Below are 14247 nucleotides of genomic sequence, written 5' to 3' on the forward strand. Positions count from 1 at the left end.
TATCTACTGCACTACATCCTTTGGTGGTAAACGTAATGGAGAATTATTAGTTTATAAATAAAATATTTTCCTTCAAATTGATATCGGAACCTGAACAATCTTGGTAGAGAATCAAATAGCTTCCGCTGTCAGCAAGCGACACTAGCCAATGTGTGTAGCCCGTCTGGCCAGTGATTGTGTTGGCAAACGTTGGGCGAATAATGCACGCATGAAGAATAATCATGCTGAGAGTGATTGGAAGAAATATTGCACGTTTAAAAAAGAAGCAAACAAATATGGCGCAAGAAGAAGGAACAATCTTCTCTATAAGTTAGAGGAGCGGGTTAAAAAAAATTAAGGTGTTGGTTACAAGTGCATCAACAAAACTGAGTGTTGGTGACAAAGTGTATCAATGGTAGTTGAAGAGGCCTTAACAAAATTTAGTGTTGGTGACATAGTGCATTAATGGTAGTTGGAGACAAGTGCTTTAACAAAATTGAGTGTTGGTGACAAAGTGCATCAAAAATAGTTGAAGACAAGACAAGTGCTTCAGTAAAATTGGGTGGGTAACAAAGTGCATCACGATTGTGACAAGTTATTCAACAATTGAAAGTTGATAACAAGTGTATCAAAAAAAAAAAAAAAATTGCAGTCGATGAGAAGTGCATTAACTATTGGAAGTCGGAGAGTAATGCTCCAACAATTGAAGATTGAAGAGAGATGTTTCAACAATTGAAGTTGATGAGAAGCGCATCAACAATTGGAAGATTAGAGAGAAGTGCTCCAATACAACAACCACAAAAAGGCAAAAAGTGATACAACTTTGAATACGGGAGAATGTTTGAAGAACAATTCAAAGTTGGAGTAGAAAATCAAATTTATTTAGAATTTGCCAATTATTTAATCAATATCTTAATATATCTTTGGTCTGAGTAATATAGGAACATATTTTCTTGTTCCCAACTAAATTAGGTATTGCAATGTTATAAATCGTAGTATTGCTAGCTATTTTCTAATAACAGCAAAGTAATGAAGAATTATTTAGTTTATGAATAAAATATTTTTCTTTACCAAATTCAAGATTAGGATGGGATAGATAAAATCCTTTTTGACTCTTAATTATAGGTATTGAGTTTGAAGTTTGGAATGAATTTTCTTGATAGCATTTGTCCTGTAATGAAATTAAAATTTAGTTGATGTTCAAAAATGAACAATTAGGGGATTCTAATTCTAATTAATAGAAGTTCAAAAAGAATACTTGATACCGGATTAAAAGACAATAAATAAGAATAGCATTGGGTGAGGAAAGTGACAGAGTTGCATGGCAGCCATAGGCCACATAGCTCGAATCTCGACCCCACGCACCCATTGTCCAAACCCACTCCCCCGCCCTTCTCTCTGTTTTCCTGTATATATTTAGAAAGAAATACTGTACGTCGTAAAAAACCATATTATTATATAACCAAAGCGTCTAATGAAAATCAGTATCTAAATTTTACTCTCATCCAACCAAACGAAAAAACACAAGTCTTGATTGGCGGTTTTTCTGTGATCTCTATTCTCTCTCTAGTTTGTTGCCATTCTGTGATCTCTATTCATTCCTTTTTTTTTTTTTCTGTCTTCATTCAATTTGGTGCTTTCTTTTCCTTGATATTTATTCCATATTATTATTATTATGCTTTCTTTGAGGTGTGATTTTCAAGATTTTTTTGTGGATTCTTGGTTCTGCAAACACTGAGACACAGAAATAAAGGTATCAAATTGGATTTTAGTGCCATAAAAAATAATTTGGAACTGATAGATCTGCATCCATCTTTGCCCTTACTTTTTGTAGTTTGAAGGGTGAAATAAGTTAGTGGTCATTATTGGTGCTGTTATTATTATTCTATTCCTACAATTCTTGAAATAATCAATTCAAGATTGTTGCATATTATCAATTATTTTTTAATTCAAGACTGGACCTTTAAACGATTGTAAGAGGTCCAGCACTTTTTGAGGCTGAAAGATTGTTTGGGGCACTAAGATTCTTGATTTTCCCAGTTGTGTTTTGGATGAAAATGGTGGATTGAGAGGAGAATTGGGTAGTTTGGATTTTAAAAAGATTGTTATTACAACGGATCCGAATAGGGAAAATCGGGGTGGTGGTGTTGGTTGTGTTGGTGCTCTGGATTGCTTATTGAATATAGTCCGGGCACTCCGGACGGGTGGGGGGTCCTGCTTAACATATGAAAGCAGGACCCCGGTACCGGGTTCTCCTACATCACCTGCTGTTGGTATTAATAAGAAGAAGAAGAGGAGGAATGTTTCTAGGAACTCTTCCTTTAATAAATCCAAGGAAGAATTGTTGCGTAGGACGCCTGGAAGATTCTTCTTGAATGGCTCGAGCGAGGTGGCTTCACTATTCACTCAGCAGGGAAAGAAAGGAACTAATCAAGATGCCATGCTTGTTTGGGAGGTTAGTCCTTCAAATTCATCTTCCTATATAAGAACCTCGTTTGTTATAATATAGCATAACATGAAAGATCGGAAACAACCCCTTTACCTCCGAGGCAGGGGTAAGGTCTGCGTACACTCTACCCTCCCCAGACCTCACTTATGGGATTACTCTGGGTATGTTGTTGTTATATAACATGAAAGATCGGTTTCATAAAGAACGTGGTTGTTATAGTGAAATGTTGTTATAGAGAGGTCTGGCTGTAGCTATCTTTGACTATGGTTTTGCACGCTAACCATAGGATTTTTCATTTTTCTGGGGGAAATAGCCTAATCATAGTTGTTTTTGCTTCAACCTTTATAGTGCTTATACGACATGGGGAGTTGGGGTGTGTGTTTGATCTCAGACTGTTCACTTGAGTATTCCGTTGACCATCTGATTTGCGAGTAATTGTAACTGCTACATTTGTTGTTGCTTTGTCAGCTGCTCAAGGGTCCCATAATTAGTCGTGGAGCTAGGATTTTCACTAAGGGGAGTCAAACTATAAAAAAATAAACACATGAAGAAGTCAAGAGGATTCAACTATATACAAAAAAGATATATTTTTTACCAATCTGCACAGTGTAAATTTTCAGCGAAGAGACAAGATGGCTTTGCTACTGCCTATAGTGTGTTCTCTGTTGAAGTATAGTTGAAGGGGTTGAAAACCTTCTAGTTTTTTTTATCAAAAAGAAATTACCTCCTAGTTATGCTTCACTTGTACCGACTCATTATCTTCTTCAAGTTTCTCCAGCAAGTCATCTTTCAGAATGGATAAAATCAAAAATCTCTAGTTTTTTCGTTTTCTTTTGGGTTTCAAGTTTTTCGTTTATTTAGACTTCACATTGTTGGCCCTACTAGTTTAAGATTGAGGCATAGTCAGTTTAGTTATTGCTGTGGAACTTAACGGACTTGTTCTTCATGTCCATTCCCATTTACGGGCTTGGATAATAAAGATAATAGCATGTGCAATCCACCAATCAAAAAAAAAAAAAAAAAAAAAAAAAAAGAGAGAGAGAGAGAGATAAAAGCATAGGCAATCAATTCTATAGAATAACAAAAACTTATTGGATGCATGTGGGAGTAGTTAGGATAATAACACGATAATGTATGAGATACTGTGATTAGCTACTGATAACATTCTTTCAAGATTGATATGCTATAGTTTCCTGGAATGCCTAGGAAGGAAGTATTTTATTTTTCATTCTTGCCCTGCTTTTTCTCTAGTGATCTTTTTATTCTGATTTTGTCTCATTATACCTATATGGAGAGCATCTCCTAATTCATCTATTATAATTAAATTTCAGAACTTCGGTTCCAGAACAGATACAGTATTCTGTGGTGTTTTTGATGGCCACGGTCCTCATGGCCATATGGTTGCCAAGCGAGTCAGAGATTCCCTTCCCTCAAAGTTAAGTGCTCATTGGGAAGTTAATCTGAAAAGCAAGGAAGTTCTAAAGGAGATCACTCTAAATGCTGAGGGTGCTTCCCTTTTATCTGCTGATGATGAGTCTAGGGTCTCAATTGATGTTGAAGAGACTGAAAAGCACCCAGATGTCTTTCAGATTTTGAAGGAATCATTTCTGAAGGCTTATAAGGTTATGGATAGGGAACTGAGAAGCTACACTAATATTGACTGCTTCTGTAGTGGGACAACAGCTGTAACCCTTGTTAAACAGGTATTTTTACATATTCGGAAATTTGAACCTAGCCAGATTTTTGCTGTGTTCTTTAGAAGATTGAACCCCATAATTTATTTTTCTTTTTTCAGGGTCAGGATCTTGTTATAGGAAATGTAGGCGACTCCCGAGCAGTTCTGGGTACCAGAGATAAAGATGGTTCTCTAACTGCCGTACAATTGACGGTGGATCTGAAGCCTAATCTACCAGGTTGGTTTCAATATTTTGCGTTGTGCCGATTGAACTGATGATGAATTACTTTTCTGGATTTTTGCTCTTATGTAGATCATCTTACAAGATTATCAACTAGCTTGTGTTGATTTGATGAACTTCTTTTACTTTCTAGTCCTGATTCTTGTGTCAGGGTTTTGACTGCTGTACAAATTGTCCAATTCTCATATTTATGTAACCATCAACTTGGATATGAATTATGATGCCTTTTAGTTTGGCAAAGAAAACTACATGATGCCTAACCATCATTCATATGTTGCTAAAACTTTCTTTCATTTACCTTCATCTCCCCCTATTTTGGCCTCACCTAAACATACAGACTTCAACCTAGTGAAAACCGAAACTTCAATTTTGCTGCAATCAGCTGCTTCTCTTTAACTCAGTTATGACCATAGTGACATTTTTATTTGGCTTGGATTTAAAACCACATACCATTTTCAACCTCTGGATTAATTCAAATTTACTATTGACCTTCTAGTTAAGGGTCTAAAAAGAGCTGTTTTTTTTTTTTTTTTTTTTTTTTTGGGGATAAGGGACAATAAAGAACTTCCCCACAGATTATTTGTTAAGTTTTTGTTGCAGTTATAGAAGTAACGTAGGAAAGAGAAGTTAAAAGTTAGAGGATTCAAAGCTTCTCTATGCTGCCCATTCAATCACCATAACAGATTCCATGTTCTATTTTGTTCTCTTTGTTTTTTCTGATAAAGTGAACCCGACTTCCGAGTCAACAGTGGCCCTCTTCCTACCTTTGCTCCCGTAGTCACCCGAACTCCAACCTCTTCGCTGGAAGGGGAGTGCTCTTGCCACTGGAACAGCCTCACTAGTCATTTGTTCTTTCTTCTTTTCTTTTTCTAGTTCATTTTATCATCTTCTTGTTTCTAGGGATTCTTTTATGTTGCTTTATTTGTTTTTATGAGAATTATCTTTAAAAAAAAAAGAAGCGAGCCATTAACTTATGTGAAAATCGGATCAATTTTCACATTGATAGCAAGAAGAGAAAAGGAAGGCATTTGGTCTACTTGCAGCATTGGAGGGTTCGTTTGGTTTGATTACATATTTTTGAGGGTTTTCATAATGGAGTCTCAGGAATTAAGGGGTGGGGGTAAGGGGACACCAGTAAAATTAGTATGTAACAGGCCTTTTTGGGACAAGTTGAGGGGGTAATTTACTAATTTATGTTGTACCAAAAAATTTTACTAATTTATGTATTTTCCCTTAATATAACATCACTGTGAGCACACTGCATGAGTGCATGTTTGAAAGTGTCGTGCTTCTGCAGGACTATATAGTGGATGAATAGGAAAACATTGGCAGAGTTGCGATGAATTAAATGCTTGTATATTGTCAATGTAAGTTTGATAACAGTCAGAAACTGAAATTCGTCTTGTTTTGCTGACTGAAGTGCTGCATAAACTAGAAAGATTAGGATCTCATCTATGTGTAGGTTCAGTATTAGGGGACTGGTCAAGCAGGTCCTGCTGGTAAAATCATTTACTTAAGATGGCCCTTTCGTATTGAAACTACTTACTATTAGTGGCAGTTGAACTGTCAATACAAACACATCCACTATGATAAATGGAAAACTGATTTGTGATTATAGATTAGTTTTCTCGGCTGTTTTATCTGGTCTGATTTGGTGATTCCAAATTGTTCTCTCCATCGTACTAATCTTGTCGATAGCCAATTTGAAAATCTATGCTCGTTTATTTAGAAGTTTTCCCTTGCAGTTCTTTAAAACTATGCTTCTGTTGAAATCCTTCTAAATTTTCTGTATTGCCGATTTGGTCCATCTTGCTTCCACAGCTAAAGGTCTTCTTGCGTCCTTAGAAGCGTCATGTTCAAGACAGCTTTTTGAACTTCCTATCACTTGAGAAGTGATGTGCAATCAGCGCCTCTTTACATCCATGACCAGTTGTCAACAAACATTACAAGTACTTGATTTTAAAAAAAATCAACAAACATTACTCGTGTTATCATAGTCAAGTAAAGTAAAATGGAATGGAGTGCAGTTACCTTTATTTGGAAGGAATAAAACAGATATTAGGAAGAAATTAGGATTGGAAAAATCTGTCTCTGAGTAGGAGCTTACTGAAATAAATTTGATCAATGAGATGCTTGCTTTGCAAATATTTGGAAGCTGAACTTTTAGACTTTTTGCTGGTGGATGCATTATACGGACAAAAACCTGGTGCAAAAATGAATACTAAAAGTAGGATGGTAGCCGTTCTACTTCTTATTTTTTTATTTTTTAATGACTTGTATTCACAGTAAAAATTCAGCTTCAATTGAAGCTGAATTGTAATCTTTACAGCAAAAGTGTAAGGAGCACCCAACAAAAACTTACACTTCCACTTGTCCTATTAAATCTACCAGGTCTCCCATCTCCCCCCACAAATTTTGTTTACACCAAAAATAGAAGATGGTAGCCATTCTACTTAATGTTCAACCTTATAGATGGTACCCTTGAAAGCATATATTTTTTTCTCTTTTTGGGTTAGGTGACTGATTAATGCTATTGGTGCTTATTTCAATTTATTATTTCTCATATCCTCTTCTTCCAACATATACAGCGGAGGCTGAGAGAATTCGTAAATGTAGAGGGCGTGTTTTTTCTCTTCGGGATGAACCGGAGGTTGCAAGAGTGTGGTTGCCAAATAGTGACTCTCCTGGACTTGCCATGGCACGTGCTTTTGGAGATTTTTGCCTCAAGGATTTTGGTCTCATCTCTGTGCCTGAAGTATCATATAGGCGTTTAACGGGAAAAGATGAGTTCATTGTTCTGGCGACTGATGGGGTATGAACTTTGAGTTTTTAGTACCTTGTATTACCTTCTTTTATTTTTTTTTAAATAAAACGTATACACTGATTAAACAATAAAAAACAAATGTATACAGGGGTTCTTGGTATTACTTGTTCAATGTTTATTACATCTATTTTATCCTAATCAAAAATTAATTCTTACGACAGATATGGGATGTACTTTCAAACGATGAAGTTGTAAAGATTATTTCGTCTGCTTCATCCCGCTCTTCTGCAGCTCGATCGCTGGTTGAATCAGCTGTTCGAGCCTGGAGGACAAAATACCCCACTTCTAAAGTTGATGATTGTGCAGTTGTTTGCCTTTTTCTGGATTCAAACTCAAACAACAACTTTTCCACTGCTTCTAATACAAAAGACAATGTTGAGACCGTCTCAATGGAAGCAAATGAAGTTGGTGCCAAAACAGATGATGCCTCTGGTCCAACTGCATTGCCTCCTTCTGGAACTGTTGGAGAAGGTGATGAAGTTTCAGGAGAAGGTGATGACGTTTCAGAAGAAGGGATAGAGGAAGCCTCGGAACATGAGGAGCTGCTGTCAGAGGTGGGGACGGAGTGGTCTGCACTTGAAGGGGTTTCCCGGCTGAACACTTTATTGACATTGCCAAGGTTTGTGCCTGACAAGGACGAGAAGTAAACTGCTGGGAATCGAACACAGGGTCAGATTTCAAAGTATGGATTCATTTCTTTGCTATTTTTCAATTTTATCTAGTTCCATCCATTTTAAGGTCTCACATATCTACTGGGAGAAAAAAAGAAAAAAGGAAAAAATAGGGGCATTCGATATTTGTTGTAGACTGGAGAGGTGCGCCCAGCTATATTAGAGTGTCTGGGAATGATCCATTCTCTCCCTAGTGTTGGTAAAAGTGGAATTTTGTAAAAACCTACTCTCCTGTCTTCTTCATTCTTGATTTGCTAGCTTTCTTTTGCATCACATATATACCAAGATTGTGTACTTTATCAAAGAGATATCAAGATTGTGTGTTTTCCCCTCATTGTTATGTTGATAATAATGTGTGGTAATGCAGTCCTTTTTGGTTCAAGTTGCAGATTATGTTCATCTCTCTCTCTCTTGACAATCTAAAGTGTTTCATGCGGGAATCCATCATCTGTAGGATTCTTTCATAGAAAGCCTTTCCACTTGTCAAAAGCTAATAATTCAAGAAAAGGGTGACAACTTGCTAATTTATGGGGTTGGGATCAGGGGCGGCTCAACATATTTAGTTGCTTAAAGCTACGTTATATTAAGAGGCCTTAAGCTTCTTTCTATAACATTTAAAAAACTTTGACATGTCTTAAATTAACTTTTTGAAAAACAAAGTTATTAAGTAATATTGCTTAATAATTAGTTTCCTCTAATAGTTCTTTTCCAATTAACAATATCACCGATTCATTTAATCTTTCTTGAGATATTAGATAAAGAGCTTCTTTTTGAGATTGTATGCAAATTTCAGTTTTTCACATCCTTCTTTTTTGAGTTTTGAGTGACTTGATTGATATTTTCTAGTTGCTATATTTGAATTTTAACATGTAATAAAAAAGAATACACGTGTGGAGAAAAGTATAAAAAGACAACAAATGTGAAATTAAAAAAAAAAAAAAGGCAATAGAAAGCTCTATCAATAGGGCATGATTCTAGAAGTTGGTAATTTAGTATAAAAATAAACTTTTATAACTTCAATTGCTATATTTTAAGCAGGTTTATCTATAAATATTCTTTGGATGTTTTTATGGTAAAAATATTTAGTATAAAAACTTAAAACTCTTTGAGACAATAGATAGCTTAGTAGGAAGAAGAAGAAAAATTAAAATTATGAGAAAGTAAATCAGAGAAAGAAGATTATTCATGTGAGAATGTAATAAACTGTCTAACAGTGATTACTTGTTACATTGCTAAGCAATTTTATTTCCTCTCTGAAGAGCTTGTATATCATTTTATCTTACAATATTCAATATTTCTCTTAAGAACATAATCATAAAACTTAGTACCACTAATAAAAAAATAGAGCCTCCAAAATGCGGAAGCCTAAAGCCTTTGCTTCAGCAGCTTGGCCCTTTAGCCGGACTTGGTTGCAGGGGCGAATTTATGCATAGATTTTGGGTCACGTGAACACATGGTCACTCGATTAAACTCGATATATTATGTGTATAATTCTGACAATATATCTAATATTAACTAAAGGAACACATGGTCAAAATAGGCTGAGTGGAGCACTAGGTACAGACTATGTTTACATCCTCAAGGTCACGGGTTCAATCCCCAGCTCCTGCACATTTTTGCTATTGTTTTCTAAAGCTGCCTTCTGACCTTCCTTTTTATATTATTAACCAAGTAAAAAACGTGTTTTTATTTTATATTGCATCAGATGACCTTTCTTTCCTTTATTTCTAATTATACCAAGTCCCAAAAAGCAAAAAAAAAACTCCATGGGATAATCTACAACGAGAAGTCGATGTCACTATAAAATTTTATATCTTATCTTAAAGCAATGGTGAACCCATTCTCATGAAATCCTAATCCGCCTCTGCTTAGTTGGGATATGTATACGGGTAAAACCGAGGACACGAGTACGCTCGGTTTCCCGTTGTCATGGTTATGCTCGGTGAAGCACGACCACCTTACCGGATCGAGGAGCTCGAGGTCGGGCAAGATGAGGTGATAACGGAAGGATGATTGACTGCCATTAATTAAGACCGAAATATCCGCCCTCGGGGATATTTCGGCGTCAATCCCGGCGACGCGTACCGTCATCGTATTTACTTGCTTTATTTAGAGTTGTACTAGGTCGAAACTCCTCTACTATATAAAGGAAGGCCTCCATTCATGAAGGGGGTTGCGAAAAGAGTAGAGAAAGAATTCATATCAACAATCATAAAAATATATAACGTCAGTTTCCATCTGTTCTTGAGTTTTACTTTGCTTGTGTTTCTTGGTAGCTCGTAACGAAAGGACACCGACCTCGGTTCCCTAGCCCGAAGTCATACGTATCCAAAGACTTGGTTAGATTTGATTCTTTGTCCATTTCATTATATATCACGATATTTAAATCCTTAATTGAATTTAGCCGCATATCTTTGGCACCTCATATAAATTTAACTGTCCTACATTTTAAGGTTAAACAGTTTGGCGCCCACCGTGGGGCCTTAGATATTAGTGGCGGTTTAATATAACATTGTGGTCAAACTCGATATTTTACACTTGTTCTTTAGGGTTTGATTTCAGGTATATAGGAAATGTCAAATTCACATTCTGTCAACTTCCAAGTGGAACCGAGCCATCATGAGCATGACGGCGGGGATGCACCGAACAACAACGCGCCCCCCGTTTAGGGTTTGATTTCAGGTATATAGGAAATGTCAAATTCACATTCTGTCAACTTCCAAGTGGAGCAGAGCCGCACGGCGGATGCACCGAACAACAACGCGCCCCGTTGTGGGTTTGATTTCGATATAGGAAATGTCAAATTCACGTTACGCTCAGTGGAACCGAGCCATCATGAGCATGACGGCGGGATGCACCGAACAACAACGCGCCCCCCGTTAATCCAGCTCAAGTCGGTTCATCGGTGGGAAACATTCCGGTCGGTGAGGATAACGGGGCCATGCTGCCCGCGGCTCAACAAGAGATCATAAAAGAGATCATAGTGCAATTGCAAAATCGGAATTAGGCACCCGATGTTGCTCCATCGAAAACCGACCCAGGATACGGAGGAAAGACAGGTCTCACGGGGTAACGATGGACTCCTCGGGCAAAATACCGAATTGAAAAGAATGCTCGAGGAATTGACCAAACGAGTTGAATCCGGTGAAAAGAAGATAGAGGCGAACGATAAGAAGGTGGAGAACTATAACTCGAGGGTCGATCAAATACCGGGGGCTCCGCCAGTGTTGAAAGGGCCGGATTCGAAAAAGTTAGTTCAAATGCCGTTCCCGCCAAGCGCGGCGTCGATGAAAATCCCCAAAAGATTTCGCATGCCCGATATCCCGAATACAACGGGACAACAGACCCGAATGAGCATATAACTGCATATACATGCGCTATCAAGGGCAACGACCTCGCCGATGATGAACGGGAATCAGTGCTACTTAAGAAATTCGGGGAAACCCTGTCGAAGGGGGCTATGATTTGGTATCATAACTTGCCCGAGCACTCTATTGATTCATTTGCCATACTCGCTGACGCTTTCGTTAAGGCCCATGCCGGGGCTATCAAGGTCGAAACCCGAAAGTCAGATCTATTCAACGTCAAGCAACGAGATGACGAGACCCTCCGCGAGTTCGTGGCTCGATTTCAAATGGAGCGCATGGACCTACCTCCAGTTACGGATGATTGGGCCGTTCAGGCTTTCACCCAAGGGCTCAATTCGAGGAGCTCGATCACATCAATGGAACTGAAACAAAACCTGATAGAATATCCGACAATCGCCTGGGCTGATGTGCATAACAGATATCGGTCCGAAAATTAGGGTCGAAGACGATAAGATTTTGAGGGCCGCTTCGATGTCGTGGCATTCCGGTAAAGAAAATGATCGCACGAGGAGAGTGGTGGATCGAGATTCCGTGTCGTCATATGACAGATACCAGCCGTACCCACTCGATCGAAGAGGAAATGGGCGTAACGCTGAGTCGGGCAAGATTGATAAGAGAAGCGATCGAAGGAGCGATCGAGGTCCAAACAATCGTGGGTTGGTAAGCAGAAATGCTATCGATAGAATTCCGGGGAACAGAGAAATTTCAAGGTTATCCGAGTACAACTTTTGCGTCGATGTAGCTACCTTAGCGGCGGCCGTTAGCCGAAACAAAGAAACAAGGCATCCGAGACCCATCCAATCTGACCCGGAGAAGCGGGACAAAAGCCTTATCTGTAAGTATCATCATACTCACGGCCACCGGACTGAGGATTGTCGACAGCTGAGGGAGGAGGTGGCCCGTCTGTTCAATTTGGGGCATCTTCGAGAATTCTTGAGTGAACGAGCGAAAACCCATTTTAAAAACCTGGATTCCAACAAGCAGGATAGACCGGAAGAGCCTCATTAGGTGATACACATGATCATGGGTGGAACTGACGTGCCTATGGGACCAGTGATGAAGCGCACGAAGATCTCCATAACGAGGGAAAAGCGTGTCCGAAGCGATGATCCCGATGGTGCCATCACGTTCGATGACGAAGACATGGAAGGCATTGCCCAACCACATAATGACGCACTGGTAATCTCTATCCTTGTCAATAATGTTAGAATTAAACGTGTGCTGATTGATCCAGGTAGCTCGGCTAATATCATCCGATGGAGAGTCATCGAACAGCTGGGGCTACTAGATCAGATCGTGCCTGCCATACGAGTCCTCAATGGATTCAACATGGCATGCGAAACGACCAAAGGCGAGATCACTCTACCAATCAGCATGGCAGGAATTACGCAGCAGACGAAATTTTATGTGACAGAAGGTGATATGGGATATAATGCACACCGGGCACCGTGGATTCATCTCGTAAGAGCGGTCCCTTCGACTATGCATCGTATGTTGAAATTCCCGACCCCGAAGGTATCAAAACCGTCCGTGGTGAACGAGGTCCGCAAAAGAAATGTTCGCGGTTGAAGAATCTGCTAAGACCGTAAAAGCTCCGATCGGGTTGAAGGGAAGAATGTCAAATAGCAATCACGAGCACCCGATCCGGAATCTTCGAAAGATCGAAACGGGGACACGCTAGATGATGAGTTAAAGTTCGGAGTACCGAGAACTTTTGTGGTGTCCGATGATTCTGACGCCACCAAGTCCACCGTTGAAGAGCTTGAACAAGTGACGTTGTTTGCCCATCTGCCAGAAAGGAAAGTATACCTGGGCACGGGGTTAACACCCGAACTCAGGGATAAATTTACTGAGTTTCTTAAAATTAACTCCGACTGTTTTGCTTGGTCCCATTTAGACATGACAGGTATCCCACCGGACGTGACAACGCACAAGCTGAGCTTGGATCCGAGCTTTTCCCCGATCAAACAAAAGCGAAGGCCGCAACCCGAGGTAAAGCATGCATTCATCAAAGACGAGGTAACCAAGCTCCTTAATATAGGGTCCATTCGAGAGGTAAAATATCCGGATTGGTTAGCTAACGTTGTGGTAGTGCCTAAAAAGGGGAATAAGTTTAGAATGTGCGTAGATTATAAAGACCTAAACAAAGCCTGTCCGAAGGATTCTTTTCCTTTGCCCAGCATCGATCGCATGATCGACGCTCCCGACACGTTGAGTTTCCTTGATGCATATTCCGGGTACAACCAAATTCAAATGGACCCGCCTCTTTTATAACTAGGTTCGGCACGTATTGTTATAATGTAATGCCTTTCGGCCTAAAAAATGCCGGTGCAACCTATCAACGCCTAGTCAATCGAATGTTTGAACACCAAATAGGGAAATCCATGGAAGTTTATATTGATGACATGGTCGTTAAGTCCCTGCGAGCAGAGGACCATTTGAAATTTTTGCAGGAGACTTTCAAAGATATTGAGGAAATACAACATGAAGCTGAACCCGGAAAAATGCGCCTTCGGGGTCGGATCGGGCAAGTTCCTCGGCTTCATGGTGTCAAATCGGGGAATTGAAATCAACCTGGATAAAATAAAGGCAATCGAAGATATCACTGTGATAAACGACATCAAAGGGGTGCAGAGGTTAACGGGACGCATAGCCGCCTAAGGCGATTCATCTCCGCATCCTCGGATAAGAGTCACCGTTTTTTCTCGTTGCTCAAGAAAAAGACTGACTTCGCATGGACCCCCGAGTGTCAGGCGGCTTTGACAGAACTCAAAAGATACTTATCAAGTCCACCGCTACTCCACACACCAAAGGCGAACGAGCAACAGATTTATACCTGACGGTGTCCGAGATCGCGGTGAGCGGTGTTCTAGTTAGGGAGGAGAACGGAACACAATATCCGGTTTACTATGTAAGTAGGACTCTCGGTGACCTCGAAACTAGGTATCCGCATTTGGAAAAACTCGCTTTGGCTCTGTTGAGTGCATCTAGAAAATTGAAACCTTACTTTCAGTGTCATCCCATATATGTTGTAACATCG

General features: G+C 39.4%; 1 protein-coding gene across 1 annotated transcript; it reads left to right on the top strand.

Moving 5' to 3' along the window:
- Window positions 1-1981: 1981 nt before the first annotated feature.
- Window positions 1982-8221, top strand: LOC132059529 (probable protein phosphatase 2C 33; the record flags this gene model as incomplete). The annotated part of the gene is made up of 5 exons (XM_059452156.1): window positions 1982-2434; window positions 3760-4131; window positions 4224-4341; window positions 6933-7156; window positions 7330-8221. Coding segments are annotated over 5 exons (1653 nt in total), but the record flags the coding sequence as incomplete, so codon positions are not given.
- Window positions 8222-14247: the final 6026 nt, after the last annotated feature.

Source organism: Lycium ferocissimum, chromosome 6 (assembly GCF_029784015.1).
Source record: "Lycium ferocissimum isolate CSIRO_LF1 chromosome 6, AGI_CSIRO_Lferr_CH_V1, whole genome shotgun sequence".
NCBI lineage: Eukaryota > Viridiplantae > Streptophyta > Magnoliopsida > Solanales > Solanaceae > Lycium > Lycium ferocissimum.